This window comes from Myotis davidii, unplaced genomic scaffold, assembly GCF_000327345.1.
Source record: "Myotis davidii unplaced genomic scaffold, ASM32734v1 scaffold135, whole genome shotgun sequence".
Taxonomy (NCBI): domain Eukaryota; kingdom Metazoa; phylum Chordata; class Mammalia; order Chiroptera; family Vespertilionidae; genus Myotis; species Myotis davidii.
The window spans coordinates 372,171-385,719 of record NW_006289813.1 but is presented as its reverse complement, the minus strand read 5'-3'; the positions used below and the strand labels follow the sequence as shown (position 1 = coordinate 385,719).

The following is a 13,549-nucleotide window of genomic DNA, read 5'->3' as shown; positions in this document are numbered from 1 at the left end:
TCTGTCTCTCTCTCTCTCTCTCTCTCTCTCTCTCTCTTTTTCTCTTTCTCTCTCCTCTCAAACAAAACTAAAGACAAGAGTCACCTTCCTAGAGTAGCAATTTCAGATCTCTCTCTCTCTCTCTTTCTCTCTCCTCTCAAACAAAACTAAAGACAAGAGTCACCTTCCTAGAGTAGCATTTTCAGGTTTTTTCCCTACTCAAAACTGGAATGTTCCAGAATTTCTTCAAGCAAGAATCACATAATTTAAAAATAATTTCTTAAATGTTTTATCATCCAAAATATGAAGGCACGTTTTGTCAAGTAGAAATTTCAGGATCCACCCTAATTGATAAATAAGAATAATTCACATAGGGATGATGTAAAATGGCATTTAAAGGAAGTTGGAAAGTAAAATAATCTTTAAGACTATTACAAATGGTTTCATGTACTGCTGATTATATACCAGACAGAAACATTTTATTTTAAAAACTCAGAATTTTGATTGTTGCAATGCTCTTTAGTACCCTGCTTAGAAAATAAAGTGTATTCTAATTATTTTTAATGCTATATTTACTAGTATTTCTACATCACTTTGTATCTAGCAAATACATATTCATTCCCTTTATAGTTTTTTTAAAATCTTTATTATGGAAAATTTCAAAGGTGGAGAGAATCTATAATAATAAAAGTGTAATATGCAAATCGACTGAACGGCCAAACAGCGGAACGACCGTCCGGATGACCTTCTGGACCAGTGGTTCTCAACCTTCCTAATGCTGTGACCCTTTAATACAGTTCCTCATGTTGTGGTGACCCCCAATTTCATTGTTAGAAATTGAACATAATTAAAGCAGAGAGATTAATCACAAAAACAATATGTAATTATATATGTGTTTTCCAATGGTGTTAGGTGACCCCTTTGAAAGGGTTGTTCGATCCCCAAAGGGGTCGTGACTCACAGGTTGAAAACCGCTATTCTGGATGAAGCCGGTGCGGCGAGGGCCTACTTTTGCATGAATTTTGTGCATTGGGCCTCTAGTAGTATAATAAGCACTTACTAACACATGGCCAAGTAATATTCCATTCATCTTTCACCCACCTTTCTCCAGAAATAATAATAACCAGATTATATTAAAGTCATATAATGCCATTTGTTGATATTCTTATATTTTAGAGTTATATACTAAAATATCTCTAAGAAACAAAACCACAGTATCATTATTTCTCCTAAAAAAAATTAACATTGATTCCACAATACATATAATCAAATATCTGAGTCATTGTTCAATGTCCACCTCCCTCCAACTCCTTTTCTCTCTGTACTGCTGGTTAATTTAAATCAGAATCCAAACAAATCTGTCTATTACATTTAGTTGACCTGTCTCTTAATATTTTTAATTTATAGATTTCCTTCTTTCCTCTTTTTCTTGTCATCTATCCTTTATAGAAGCCATGTAATCTATCCTGTAAAATTCCCGACACTCTAGGTTTGGCTGAATCTGTTTCTGTGGAGTTATTTAATGTTTTTCCACTTCCTATATTTCCTATAAGCTAGTACTTGGATCTAGCAATGTGATCAGGCTCATACTCTATTTCTTTTACATATATATATTTATTGATTTCAGAGAGGAAGGGAGAGGGAAAGAAAAACATCAATGATGAGAGAGAATCATTGATTGGCTGCCTCCTGCACGCCCCCTACTGGGGATCGAGCCCCACAACCCAGGCATGTGCCCTTGACTGGAATTGAACCCAGGACCTTTCAGTCCACAGGCCGACGCTCTATCCACTGAGCCAAACCAACTAGGGCATCATATCCTATTTCTTTAACAAGTATTTGTCATATACCTACTACATGCAGAGGTTATTGGTTGTATCATAGATCAACCACACAATACCTGGGCAGTTATCTATGTTTATAAGTCATCTTGCACATGTGCAGCCATGCTCACAAAAGTGGAAGGATGTTTATGATATGTTAAGTGAAAAAAGCAGTATGCAAAATAATGTGTATTGTAAGCCCTTAAAAAAACGTGTAAAGCCACTCAACCTATATATAGACTTGTTTGAAAATATATAGAGCCCTAGATGGTTTGGTTCAGTGGATAGAGCATCGGACTGCAGACTGAAGGGTCCCGGGTTTGATTCTGGTCAAGGGCACATGCCCGGGTTGCAGACTGGATCCCCAGTAGGGGGCGTACAGGAGGCAACTGATCAATGATTCTCTCTCATCATTGATGTTTCTATCTCTCCCTCTCCCTTTCTCTCTGAAATCAATAAACCCTGGCATGTGCCCTGACTGGGAATTTAACTGTGACCTTCTGGGTCATAAGTCAATGCTCAACCAATGAACCATGCCAGCTGGGCCACCATAGTTTAATTTAACTAACAAAATCTCCAGTATGTATGTATGTATGTGTATATTTACTGTAAATCAGTCTCTTTGATTGTATTATATATTTTGTTTCAAGAGAAAAGATAATTTTAAGACTTAATTTTAAATTATTTGTGTTGTCACTAATGTAAGTAAAGAATAATGTGAGAATAATGATGAATCGCTTACATTTTGGTATAAGTCTCTTGACAGTTTTATTTGAAGTTGAAAAAATTCACCATTTTTAAGTTCAGTAAGTTTTAACAAATGTTTATTGTGTAACCATCACCATAATACTAGAGATATAGAACATCTCTGTCACAATATTAGTGTAGATTTTAATTATGTTTATTAATTATAGATGTGAATTTCTTCAACGTAAGAAGTCCTCAGAGGAAATTTCCCAGTATATTCAAAGCTACAAGGGATTTGTTGATGTCACGGTAATTTAAAACAGCATTTCCCCCCCTCATGTTGGCTTTTGATTACCTGGTAATATCTGAATTAGCAGAGGGTGGGCTTTCTTTCTTTTTTGGGGGGGCGGGTCATGAATTCTACTTTCTTATTCCCTTCTTTCCTACCCCAACTTCTCATCTGGCAGAATGAAGAAAATCTATTTCCTTGCTAAACTAGAGCCCTTAAAAGTCCTTTTTCCAGGACTGGCTTTTGATTGGTCAGTCTGCCTTCCTCATAGTCTTTCCCTCATAGGTGAGGCCACCTCCCCTAGCTTCCCTTGGCTGCCCCATCTGAATTCCTGTGTGAGATTTTGGGACCATGTCACCATCACCCTCAGAGGGCCTCAGTTACTGTCCCCTAGCTGGTTACTCTGTAACTATTAGTAAGGATTCCCTAATGGCAGGTCACAGACAACCCAACCCAAATTGACTTAAGCAAAAAGGGGAATTTATTGGCTAACATGACTCAGAAGATGAGAACCCTGCAGGGAGAACTTGACCTGAAAGTGGGGGAGAAGTGTTTCCTGAGAAAGAAATTGAGTGTGGTTATCAGAGAAGGATCAGTTGCTTAATACCTAATGCCCTTCTCAATCTAGTTTCCTTCCTATATTTCATACTTCCTCATTAGTCAAAGTACATCTGTGCTATCCACATGTAAATCAGCTTTGGAGCTAGATCTCTGGAAACAGCCACCCTAGAACTAGAAGACTTCCTGTTAGGTAGCAGCACTGCATAAAAAATTCCAACATTAATAGAAACAAATATTTAGAGAACAGTCTCCAACAACCGTGCCACTCAGTCAATCCAGTGAAACTTTATGTGGGGGTGGGAAGAATTCTTTCCATTTTTATTCATAGATACGTGTATCTTCTAAATCAAAGTCAAAATTTTCATTTTCTTCAGGGAGAACATTTTGTGAATTCCTGGGTCAAGAGAGATTTACCTATGGCATCAGGTAAACAGACATTTTTTTTTTAGGAAAGAAACGTTAAAATTTTTAAAACGCAGACCTATTTCAAAGGCTTTGCTTGTTTATTTCTTTTTCTGTTTTTCTTTTGTCCTCACCCTTTTTGTAACTCTTCCATTTTCTTACTCATTTTATGGGGCACAGGCCCAGGTTGCAGGCGCTATCCCCAGTGGGGGACATGCAGGAGGCAGCCGATCAGTGATTCTCTCTCATCATTGATGTTTCTATCTCTCTCTCTCCCTCTCCCTTCCTCTCTGTAAAAAATCAATAAAATATATTTTTAAAAAAACGTTTTTGAAAACATTCTTGATTGGATCTGTTATGAAATTAAACATGAAGTAATAGAAAAATATATGTAGTTCTCTGCCTTCAATTCCTTATACAGGGCTTCTAAAACCCTCATAATTTCCTAAGCGATAAGAGCACTAGGGGGATCTTTTGTTCAAATGAGGTGACTCTGGGTGGGCTCCTGGATGGGGGTTGGTCACTAGAAACATGAAACCATGATTAGAAGCTTAGAATTCTCAGTCCTCCCCCTCCACCTCCCCCCTATTCTCCAGAGAGAGGAGCGGGGCTGGAAGTGGAATTAATAACATCTTCATGATGAAAATCCCAGTAGCACAGGGTTCAGAGAGCTTCCAGGTGGGTGACACATTCCAACTCCATGGGGTTGGAAGCCCCTGTTCTTGGGGCCCTCTTGGGCCTCACCCTATCTCTTCATCTAGCTGTTCACCTGTATCTTCTATCAATCCCTTAATAGACTAGTAAACATAAGAAAGTGTTTCTGTGAGTTCTGTGAGCCACTCCAGTAAATGAAGTGAAGTGGGAGCAGTCTTGTGGGATTGAGCTCTTAACCTGTGGGATCTGACACTGTCTCCAGGTAGAGGGAGTCAGAATTGAGTTAAATTGTAGGGTGCCTAGCTGGTCAGATAAAACCACCACACATCTGGTGCCAGAGTTGTTGTGTAGTCTGAGAGTAAAGGAGATAGCCAGGAGGAAAAGACATATTTTTCCAATACATTAAGCATAGGCGGATTAAAAATGAAGTGACAGCATGAATCCTGGGGTTGAGTGGAACGTCAAAGCAAGCTTTCATCTTTAGAGAATTCACAAAACCAAGTTAACGTAGACTTAAAATTTTTTTTAATATGTCTTCATTGATTTCAGAGAGGAAAAGAGGGGGAAAGAGATAGAAACATCAGTGATGAGAGAGAATCATTGATTGGTTGCCTCCTGCACATCCCCTACTGGGGATCAAGCCCGCAACCCAGGCAGGTGCTCTTGATCGGAATCGAACCTGGGACCCTTAAGTCCGCAGGCTGACACCTATCCACTGAGCCAAACAGCTAGGGCCAGGTTTAGATTTTTTTTTAAAATATATTTTATTGATTTTTTACAGAGAGGAAGGGAGGGGGATAGAGAGTTAGAAACATCGATCAGCTGCCTCCTGCACACCCCCCACTGGGAACGTGCCCGCAACCAAGGTACATGCCCTTGACCAGAATCGAACCTGGGCCCCGTCAGTCCGCAGGCCAACGCTCTATCCATTGAGCCAAACCAGTTAGGGCCCAGGTTTACGAACCTGGGACCCTTAAGTCCGCAGGCTGACACCTATCCACTGAGCCAAACAGCTAGGGCCAGGTTTAGATTTTTTTTTAAAATATATTTTATTGATTTTTTACAGAGAGGAAGGGAGGGGGATAGAGAGTTAGAAACATCGATCAGCTGCCTCCTGCACACCCCCCACTGGGAACGTGCCCGCAACCAAGGTACATGCCCTTGACCAGAATCGAACCTGGGACCCGTCAGTCCGCAGGCCAACGCTCTATCCATTGAGCCAAACCAGTTAGGGCCCAGGTTTAAATTTTTTTTAAATTGATTTCAGAGATGAAGGGGGAGGTAGAGAGAGATGGCAACATCGATGATCAGAGAGAATCATTGATCAGCTCCCTCCTAAACATCCCTGAGCCCACAGCCTGGGCATATCCCTATCCAGGAATCAAACAACGACCTCCTGGTTTATAGGTCGACCCTCAACCACTGGTCCACACCAGCCGGGCAATGTAGGTTTAATTTTCAAGTCCTTATAGGGCACAGATTACAGGAACCAAACCCCAGAGCCCAGCCAACATGAGAAAACTAATGAAGGCCATTGCATAGAGTGGACACCCCAAAGGGCAAGAAATAAATCTACCTGCTCTTAAGGGAACTACAAGGAAAATTTGTCTTTCTTAACACTAAATTTTGAAGGAGGCGTATCTTCTTTAGCTTTTTTGATTATTTTATTCTGATGCTAGATGATGAGATAATTTTAAAAGGTTTTATAATAGAAAATTTTGAACATATACAGAAATAAGATAGTATATACTCACCACTCTGCTTCAACAATTTAACACATAGTCAATCTTGCTTCATCTAATTTTCTTCTTTTTAACCTCCCCCAATTATTCTGAAGCAAACTCCAAGCATCATATCATTCTGTCTGTAAATATGAAGTGATAACTTGAACCTGATAATTGCAATATCAAAACTTGCTGGTCTAACCATATGTCTTTTATTCAAGCTTTTTGCAATGACAGCATCTTTGCTAATGAAGAACTACGACAGGAGTCTTTTAAGAAATGGCCCCATGCATCTCCTGGGGGCGCAGCTCTGGCCAAAGCAGGTCTTTTCTACATAGGTGAGTCAGTAGTTGGCATAGCCTCTTGCTTTGCTGCTCATTCAAGCCCCACATACACTAATGACCCTGGATTTGTATTTATCTAGTCTCAACAATCTCCACTCTTCTAGTCTTTCCTTATATATCCTTTTTCCTTGCTATGTCAGAAAACCTCTCGCAGTTTTCTACAACTAACTTAGGTAGAGAAGCTCCAAATTGAAGCCTTAAGAACTTGACTAACAATGAATACAAGTACATGTATCCTCTACTTTTGGAAAGTTAGTTTTATGCCACTTTGTTTTTATGAAAGATATATACATGAGTAAAGGCAGACCTTGGAGATACTGCAGGTTCAGTTCCAGACCACTGCAATAAAACAACTATCACAACACTGGAGTCATAATCCGTTTGCTGATGGAGGGTATTTGCAGAAAATGTAGTATCTGTGAAGCACATGAAAGCAAAGCACTCAAAATGAATATATATAAATCCAAGCTCTTTTTCTGAATCCTTACCCCAGGATATTTTTTTCCCATTGGTTTTTAGAGAGAGTGAAAGGGAGGGAGGGAGAGAAAGAGAGAAATAGGGACACATCAATTGGTTGCCTCCCAGATACACCTGGATCAGGGCCGGGGATTGAGCCTGCAACCTGCAACCAAAGTGTCCTTGACCGGAATTGAACCCAGGACCCTTCAGTCTGCAGGTGGACGCTCTATCCGCTGGGGTGGTGTCCAGTTAGGGTCATAGCATTCTCTGTAGCTTCTGGTCATCAGGAAGTTCCCCTCTGTAATCCACAACTAGTAGGCTTGTTCCCTTTGGCTAACTGCCTGAGGTCCAGTAGGGATCGGAGAAAGGATATTGTGCCCTGCCTTGGTCCTTGCTGGCCGTCTTCAGACCAGACACACAAATTGAGTTACAGTGGAGGTCCATGCAGAACTTTTACTGAGAGGTCAAGTAGATGTCACAAATTTCACACAGTACAGAGTAGGAGAATATAGCGGTCACTTTAACAAAAATATCCTGTGGTACAAAATATCTTAATGGCTCACAAGCTTAAGCATTTGGAAAGGCAGTGTCCCTACTCTCTCTATTCTGGCTTCCTCTTGGCAGCTTCCTCCAAATACCCTCTGTCCAGTGTCCTCATCCTCTTTCTTTTTGAACCTCCACCTCTCCCCACAAATCCTAATCCTCTGACCCTCTAAGAGTCTTGCAAGCTCTAGGACCTCTTATTTTCATGCAGACACAAAGGGAGGGTCTCCCCTGCCCTAGCTTTACCATGCCGACAGAGGTCCAAGAGTGGAAGATGATAGCTGTTCCATTTCTACTTCAATCCTTCGGCAGATTCAAATGCTAGTTTCCTTCCTAAGAAATATAGTCTCCCAAGGAGACTTGATCCTACTTCTAGTGGCATAAACCTGGCAATAATGTAGCAATAGGCATTTGATGCTTCATGAACTTACACAGGGCTGCAACATTGCTCAATCTCCCCTCCCCCTGAACTCCATATGTATTCTCTCTTATTTAATCACTAGACAAATGTATTACAGAGTGCTTAATAAGTGCTAGGCACTCTTCAAGTCCATGAGATTCACTGGGGAGCAAAACAGACAAAAGTCTTTTCCTTCCTGGAGCTTTAATGCGTACACTGATTTGCACATCCCCTGTTCCATAGGAGGATGGGACAGGGAAAGGGTGTTCATCAAAGTGCATGCCACATGGAGGCATCCATGACTATTTGCTCATTACCCCTTTGGTCCTGTATAGAATATTGCCCCAACTTGTGACTTTGTCACAAAATTTGATTGGAAATACAAGTAGGGTTTTGCTAATAAAGGCCTGGTAGTTATTACCTGTGTCACTTGAGAAATACACATGCCAGTTACACTGATTGAATTTCTTTGCATCTAGGTATAGAGGACATCGTCCAGTGTTTTTCCTGTGGAGGATGTATGAACAACTGGGTGGAAGATGATGACCCATTAGGAGATCATTCCAAATATTTTCCTGAGTGAGTGGAATGAATGCTTAGTGTCTGTGAATTTGGATATACTTTAAAACAATTTGTCCCTCGCTTTTTCCTGCATTTTCTTATTAAATATTTGCTCAACCCTCTGATTGCTACTCAGAAGAATGAGTCTTTATCTCTTATCCCCTTAGTCTCATGACACCCTTTCCATTTAGCATTTCCTTTATTGTAGTTATAGCATAGTTTTGGTGAGATTAATATTTTTACATTATATGTTTATTTATCATGACTGCAGAACTGAACCTGTAGTAAATTATTATTTTGCCTCTCTGTGCAAATTTTAATTTTTGTAGAAAGTAATAATTGTCTTGTTAGTAGTTTAATTTTTTTAATGAAATTCATACATTAACCACTTTAAAGTGTGCAATCTAGTAGTATTTAGTACATTCATAATGTTGTGCAACCACTTCCTCTAATTCCATTTTCTTTTCTTTTTAAAAAAAATATATTCTATTGATTTTTTACAGAGAGGAAGGGAGAGAGATAGAGAGTCAGAAACATCAATGAGAGAGAAACATCGATCAGCTGCCTCCTGCACATCTCCTACTGGGGATGTGCCCGCAACCCAGGTACATGCCCTTGACCGGCCGGAATCGAACTTGGGACCTTTCAGTCTGCAGGCCGACACTCTATCCACTGAGGCAAACCGGTTTTGGCTCCATTTTCATTACCCCAAAAGAAAACTGTACCCATTAAGTAGTCACTCCCTATCTTCCCACCCCATCCTTGTCTAGCTCCTTAGAGCTACCAATATACTTTCTGCCTCTACAGATTTACTTATTCTGGATATTTTATATAAATGGAAACATACAATATGACTTTTGTGTCTGGATTCTTTCACTTAGCATAACGTATTGAGGTTCATCCATGTTGTAGCATGTATCAGTACTTCATTTCTTTTTTTTAATGACAGAGTTATATATATTTCTCCATATTCTCACCAATACTTTTCTTTAACTATAGTATTTGGTTAGGTCTTTTTTTTTTTATGTCTTGAGGACCAGTTTATCATCAAATTCACCCAGATGTTTAAATCTTCTCTCTAGTCATTCAGAACTATAAGCATTTCCATCATTTTCATTTTCTTGAAGTTTCTCTCCAACATGAACTGTTTATCCTGTAGTCATCCTAGGATCCTAGGGATTCCTATTGGCTCTCTCCTGTGTTGTAGCTCCTGTGTCCTATCTAATGTCATCTTCTTGGTTTATCCACTCATTTTGCTGGAGTACTCCTCCAAGTCCCCTGGAAAAGATTGCACAAGAGATACATGTTTTTAGCTTGTATATAGTTCATATATCTGAATATATTCTCACATTTGTTTGATAATTTAGCTGGGTATAGAATTCTAGGTTAGAAGTTGTCTTAATTTCAATTGTAAAGGCATTGCTACATTTTCGTATAGCTTCCAATGTTGCTATTGATTCTGATTCTTAATCCTTAGATTGCAAACCACATTTCCACCCCTTCTAGAAGCTTTTAGGTTTTTCTGTTTGTTTCTAGTGTTTTAAAATTTCATGAAGAGGAAAGGAGAGGAAGAGAGAGATAAAAACATCAGTGATGAAAGAAAATCATTGATTGCCTGCATCCCGCATGCTCCCCCACTAAGGATCGAGCCCACAACCAGGCAAGTGCCCCAACCAGTAACTGAACCATGACCTCTAGATTCATACATAGGTTGATGATCACCACTGAGCATCAACTGGCTGAGCGAAATGGCTATTTCTTTAATTTTTTTTTTCTGTGAATGTTCAAAGTTTTTTGGCTTACTTATTTTTTGCTCACCAAACTCTCCATAAATGTTGAGTTGTAAGAAGAAATTAGTTGCTTTCACTTTGTAATTTGTAAGACTTTTTTCCAGAAATAAGTATTAATACATACAGATCTTAAAACAAATACTCCCATTTAATTCTAAGATTCTAAAGAGGATATTGCTTTGAAGGAGTTTTGACAGAAGTAGTTGCTTATTTTCTTTCTTATTTGAGTTAGTATTTAGTAAATTGTTGAGAATCGTAGGGACATTCCTCTTAATTTCTGGAAACATGAGCTAGTATGCAGTGTACTTTTGTTTAGAACTTTTTTTCTGGAATCTATCAACTTCCTTTTGTGTGGTTTTTACTCTTCCTTTGCTTTCTTTCTTTCTTTTTTTTTTTAATTGAAGACTAGGATGCCTCCAAAGGAGTAACTAAAATATTTATGATTTGAGGACAATAAGAAACCAATGTATCGACCACAGAAGTAAAGAAATTGAACATTACCAAATGCCTTAGAAGGCTACTGTATATCCACCCTCCCCAATTCCAATTATATCCTTGTTCCTCCAATCCAGAGTTAAACATGATTCTGAATTTTTGGTTAATTATTCATCTGCTTCTCTTTATGGTTTTACCCACTACATATGTCGCCTTAAACATATTCAATTTTGCCTATTCTTGAAGTGAAAATAGAAGCATACTGCATGGTTCTTCTGTGAATGACACATGTAGCTCCACACCGTTTTATAGGCTTATTCTTAATTATGTATAGAGTTGTAGTCCACTTGTTTTCACTACTATATATAGTGTATTATTTCACAAGTGTATAATTATCTCTTCCATTATTGATTCAACATCTGGGTTGTCTTAGGGATGTTGCAAATTCAAATAATGGTACTACAAACATTCTTGTGCATATTTCCCATTGCCCTGAGCGTTACTCTCTAGGGCATATAACAAAATGGAATTGCACAGTCATAGAATTTGAACATATTCAACCTTACTAGAGTGTGTAAAAGTTTTTCAGAGTGGTTGTACTCATAAATTACTAGTACATTTACACTAGCATAGATGAATTTTCCATGGCCTGCTTCCTTACAAATTTGGTGTTGTCCAAATTTAAATTTTTGACAATCTAAAATTTCTCATATTTTCCCATGTAATTTTCACATTATTTTTCTTCAAAAGTGTGTATTATTATTTGCCTTTTCATATTTAGAGAATATATGATCTGTTCTCTTTAACCTCATAGTATTCCTTGTTCTTAAGTCTTTATCTGTTATTAATATTATTTTATCACTCCAATTTTTCTATAATGAGTTTTTACATAATTTTTGAAATCATTTTACTTTTAATCTATGGCTTTATATTTAAAGCAAATTTCTTGTAGGCAGGCAACAGGGTTGGATCTAGTTTTTAACTCTGACAATGGGAGTGTTTAGAACATTTACATTTGGCCCAGCAGGTATGGCTCAGTGGTTAAGCGTCAACCTGTGGTAGGAGGTCACAGTTCAATTCCTGATCAGGGCACATACCTGGGTTGTGGGCTTGATCTCATTAGGGGACGTGCAGGAGGCAGCTAATTGATGATTCTCTCTCATCATTGATGTTTCTCTCTCTCCCTCCTCCCTTCTTCTCTATGAAATCAATAAAAACATATTTTTTTAAAAGAACGTGTACATATAATTTAATTATTGATATATAACATTTCTTGGAGTGCAGGTCTTCTGGATTCAAATATACTATTTTGCTATTTGCTTTCTATATTTTACAACTCTCTTTGTTTCTTTTTCTTCTTTTCATGACTTTTCTGAGTTTGAGTATTTTTCAGTGTTCCATTTTATCTCTGTTATTGGTTTATTAGCTATACATCTTTGTCTTTTTAGTGCCTGCTTGCTATAGAATTTATAATGTGCATGTTTAACATTATTAGTGATCTTTTGATATTATAACACTTGATATATAATGTATGAATTATGTAGCAGTATATTTCTATTTCTCCCCTCCTATCCTTTTGCTTTTATTATCATACTAGAGGCCCGGTGCACAAAAATTTGTGCACTCAGGAGAGTCCCTCAGCCCGGCCTGTGCCCTCTTACAGTCTGGGACCACTCAGGGAATGACCACCTACTGGCTTAGGCCCACTCCCGGGGTGATTGGGCCTAAGCTGTCAGTCAGACATCCCTCTGGCAGCCCGGAAAACCTCGGGGGATGTCCACTTGCCATCAGGGAGCAGGCCTAGCTGTACTTGGACATCCTTAGTGCTGCTGAGGAGGCGGGAAAGGCTCCCACCACCACAGCTGTACTGGCAGCCATCAACCTGGCTTGTGGCTGAGCAGAGCACCCCGTGGGAGCACACTGACCACCAAAGGGCAACTCCTGCATTGAGCATCTGCCCCCTGGTGGTCAGTGTGTGTCATAGTGACCAGTCATTCCCAGTTGTTCTGTTGTTAGGGTCAATTTGCATATTACCCTTTTATTATATACTAGAGGCCCAGTGCACAAAATTTGTGCACTGGTGGGAGGGTTGTCCCTCAGCCCCACTTGTGCCCCCTCACACTCTGGGACCCCTCGGGAGATAACGACCTGCTGGCTTAGGCCTGCTCCCGGGTGGCAGAGGGCAGGCCCAATCCCTAGGTGCAGTCTTTGGTCGGGCTCAGAGTAGGGCCGATTGGGGGGTTGGGGTGCCGCCCCCATCACACTAAAGGCAGGGTCGATGGGGAGGTTGCAGCACCACCCCCTGTCACACACAGAGCAGGGCCCATCAGGGGGTTGGGGAGCTCCCCCCATCACACACAGAGCAGGGCCAATCAGGGGGTTGGAGCACCTTCCCCTGTCACGAACAGAGCAGGGCGCCCAGTGCTGGGAGGCTCTGCTGATCCTGGTGCCAGGAGTCCTTGAGGCTCTGCTGATCCCAGTGCTGGAAGGCCTTGCGGCTCCGCTGATCCCGGGTTCGGGTGTCCTCACAGCTCCGCTGATCCCGGTGCTGGGAGGCATATTACCCTTTTACTATATAGGATAGAGGCCTGGTGCATGGGTGGGGGCCGGCTGGTTTGCCCTGAAGGGTGTCCTGGATCAGGGTGGGGGTCCCGCTTGGGTGTCTGGCCAGCCTGGGTGAGGGGAGGATGGTTGTTTGCATCTGGTCACACCCCCTTCAGGGTGAGGGTCCCCACTGGGGTGCCTGGCCAGTCTGGGTGAGGGGCTGAGGGCCATTTTCAGGCTGGCAAGTGACTGAAGCTCCCAACCTGTCCTTTTCTCCTTTTTTTTAATTCTAGGCCACCAGCTTTAGCTCTGAGGCTCGGCTCCAGCTATGAGACCTCCGCTGCTGAAAGCAGA

At 40.4% G+C, this 13,549-nt stretch overlaps 1 protein-coding gene across 5 annotated transcripts in view; it reads left to right on the top strand.

Annotated features, from left to right (window-relative positions):
* The window catches only part of NAIP (NLR family, apoptosis inhibitory protein), a 41,516-nt gene that overhangs the window by 7,273 nt on the left and 20,694 nt on the right, over window positions 1-13,549 (top strand). For all 5 annotated transcript variants that reach the window (XM_015563032.1, XM_006762378.2, XM_015563034.1 and 2 more), the window contains 4 exons: window positions 2,717-2,798; window positions 3,714-3,765; window positions 6,341-6,457; window positions 8,345-8,444. In XM_015563032.1, coding sequence (XP_015418518.1) covers window positions 2,717-2,798; window positions 3,714-3,765; window positions 6,341-6,457; window positions 8,345-8,444 — 351 coding nt within the window. The remainder of the gene's footprint in view (window positions 1-2,716; window positions 2,799-3,713; window positions 3,766-6,340; window positions 6,458-8,344; window positions 8,445-13,549) is intronic.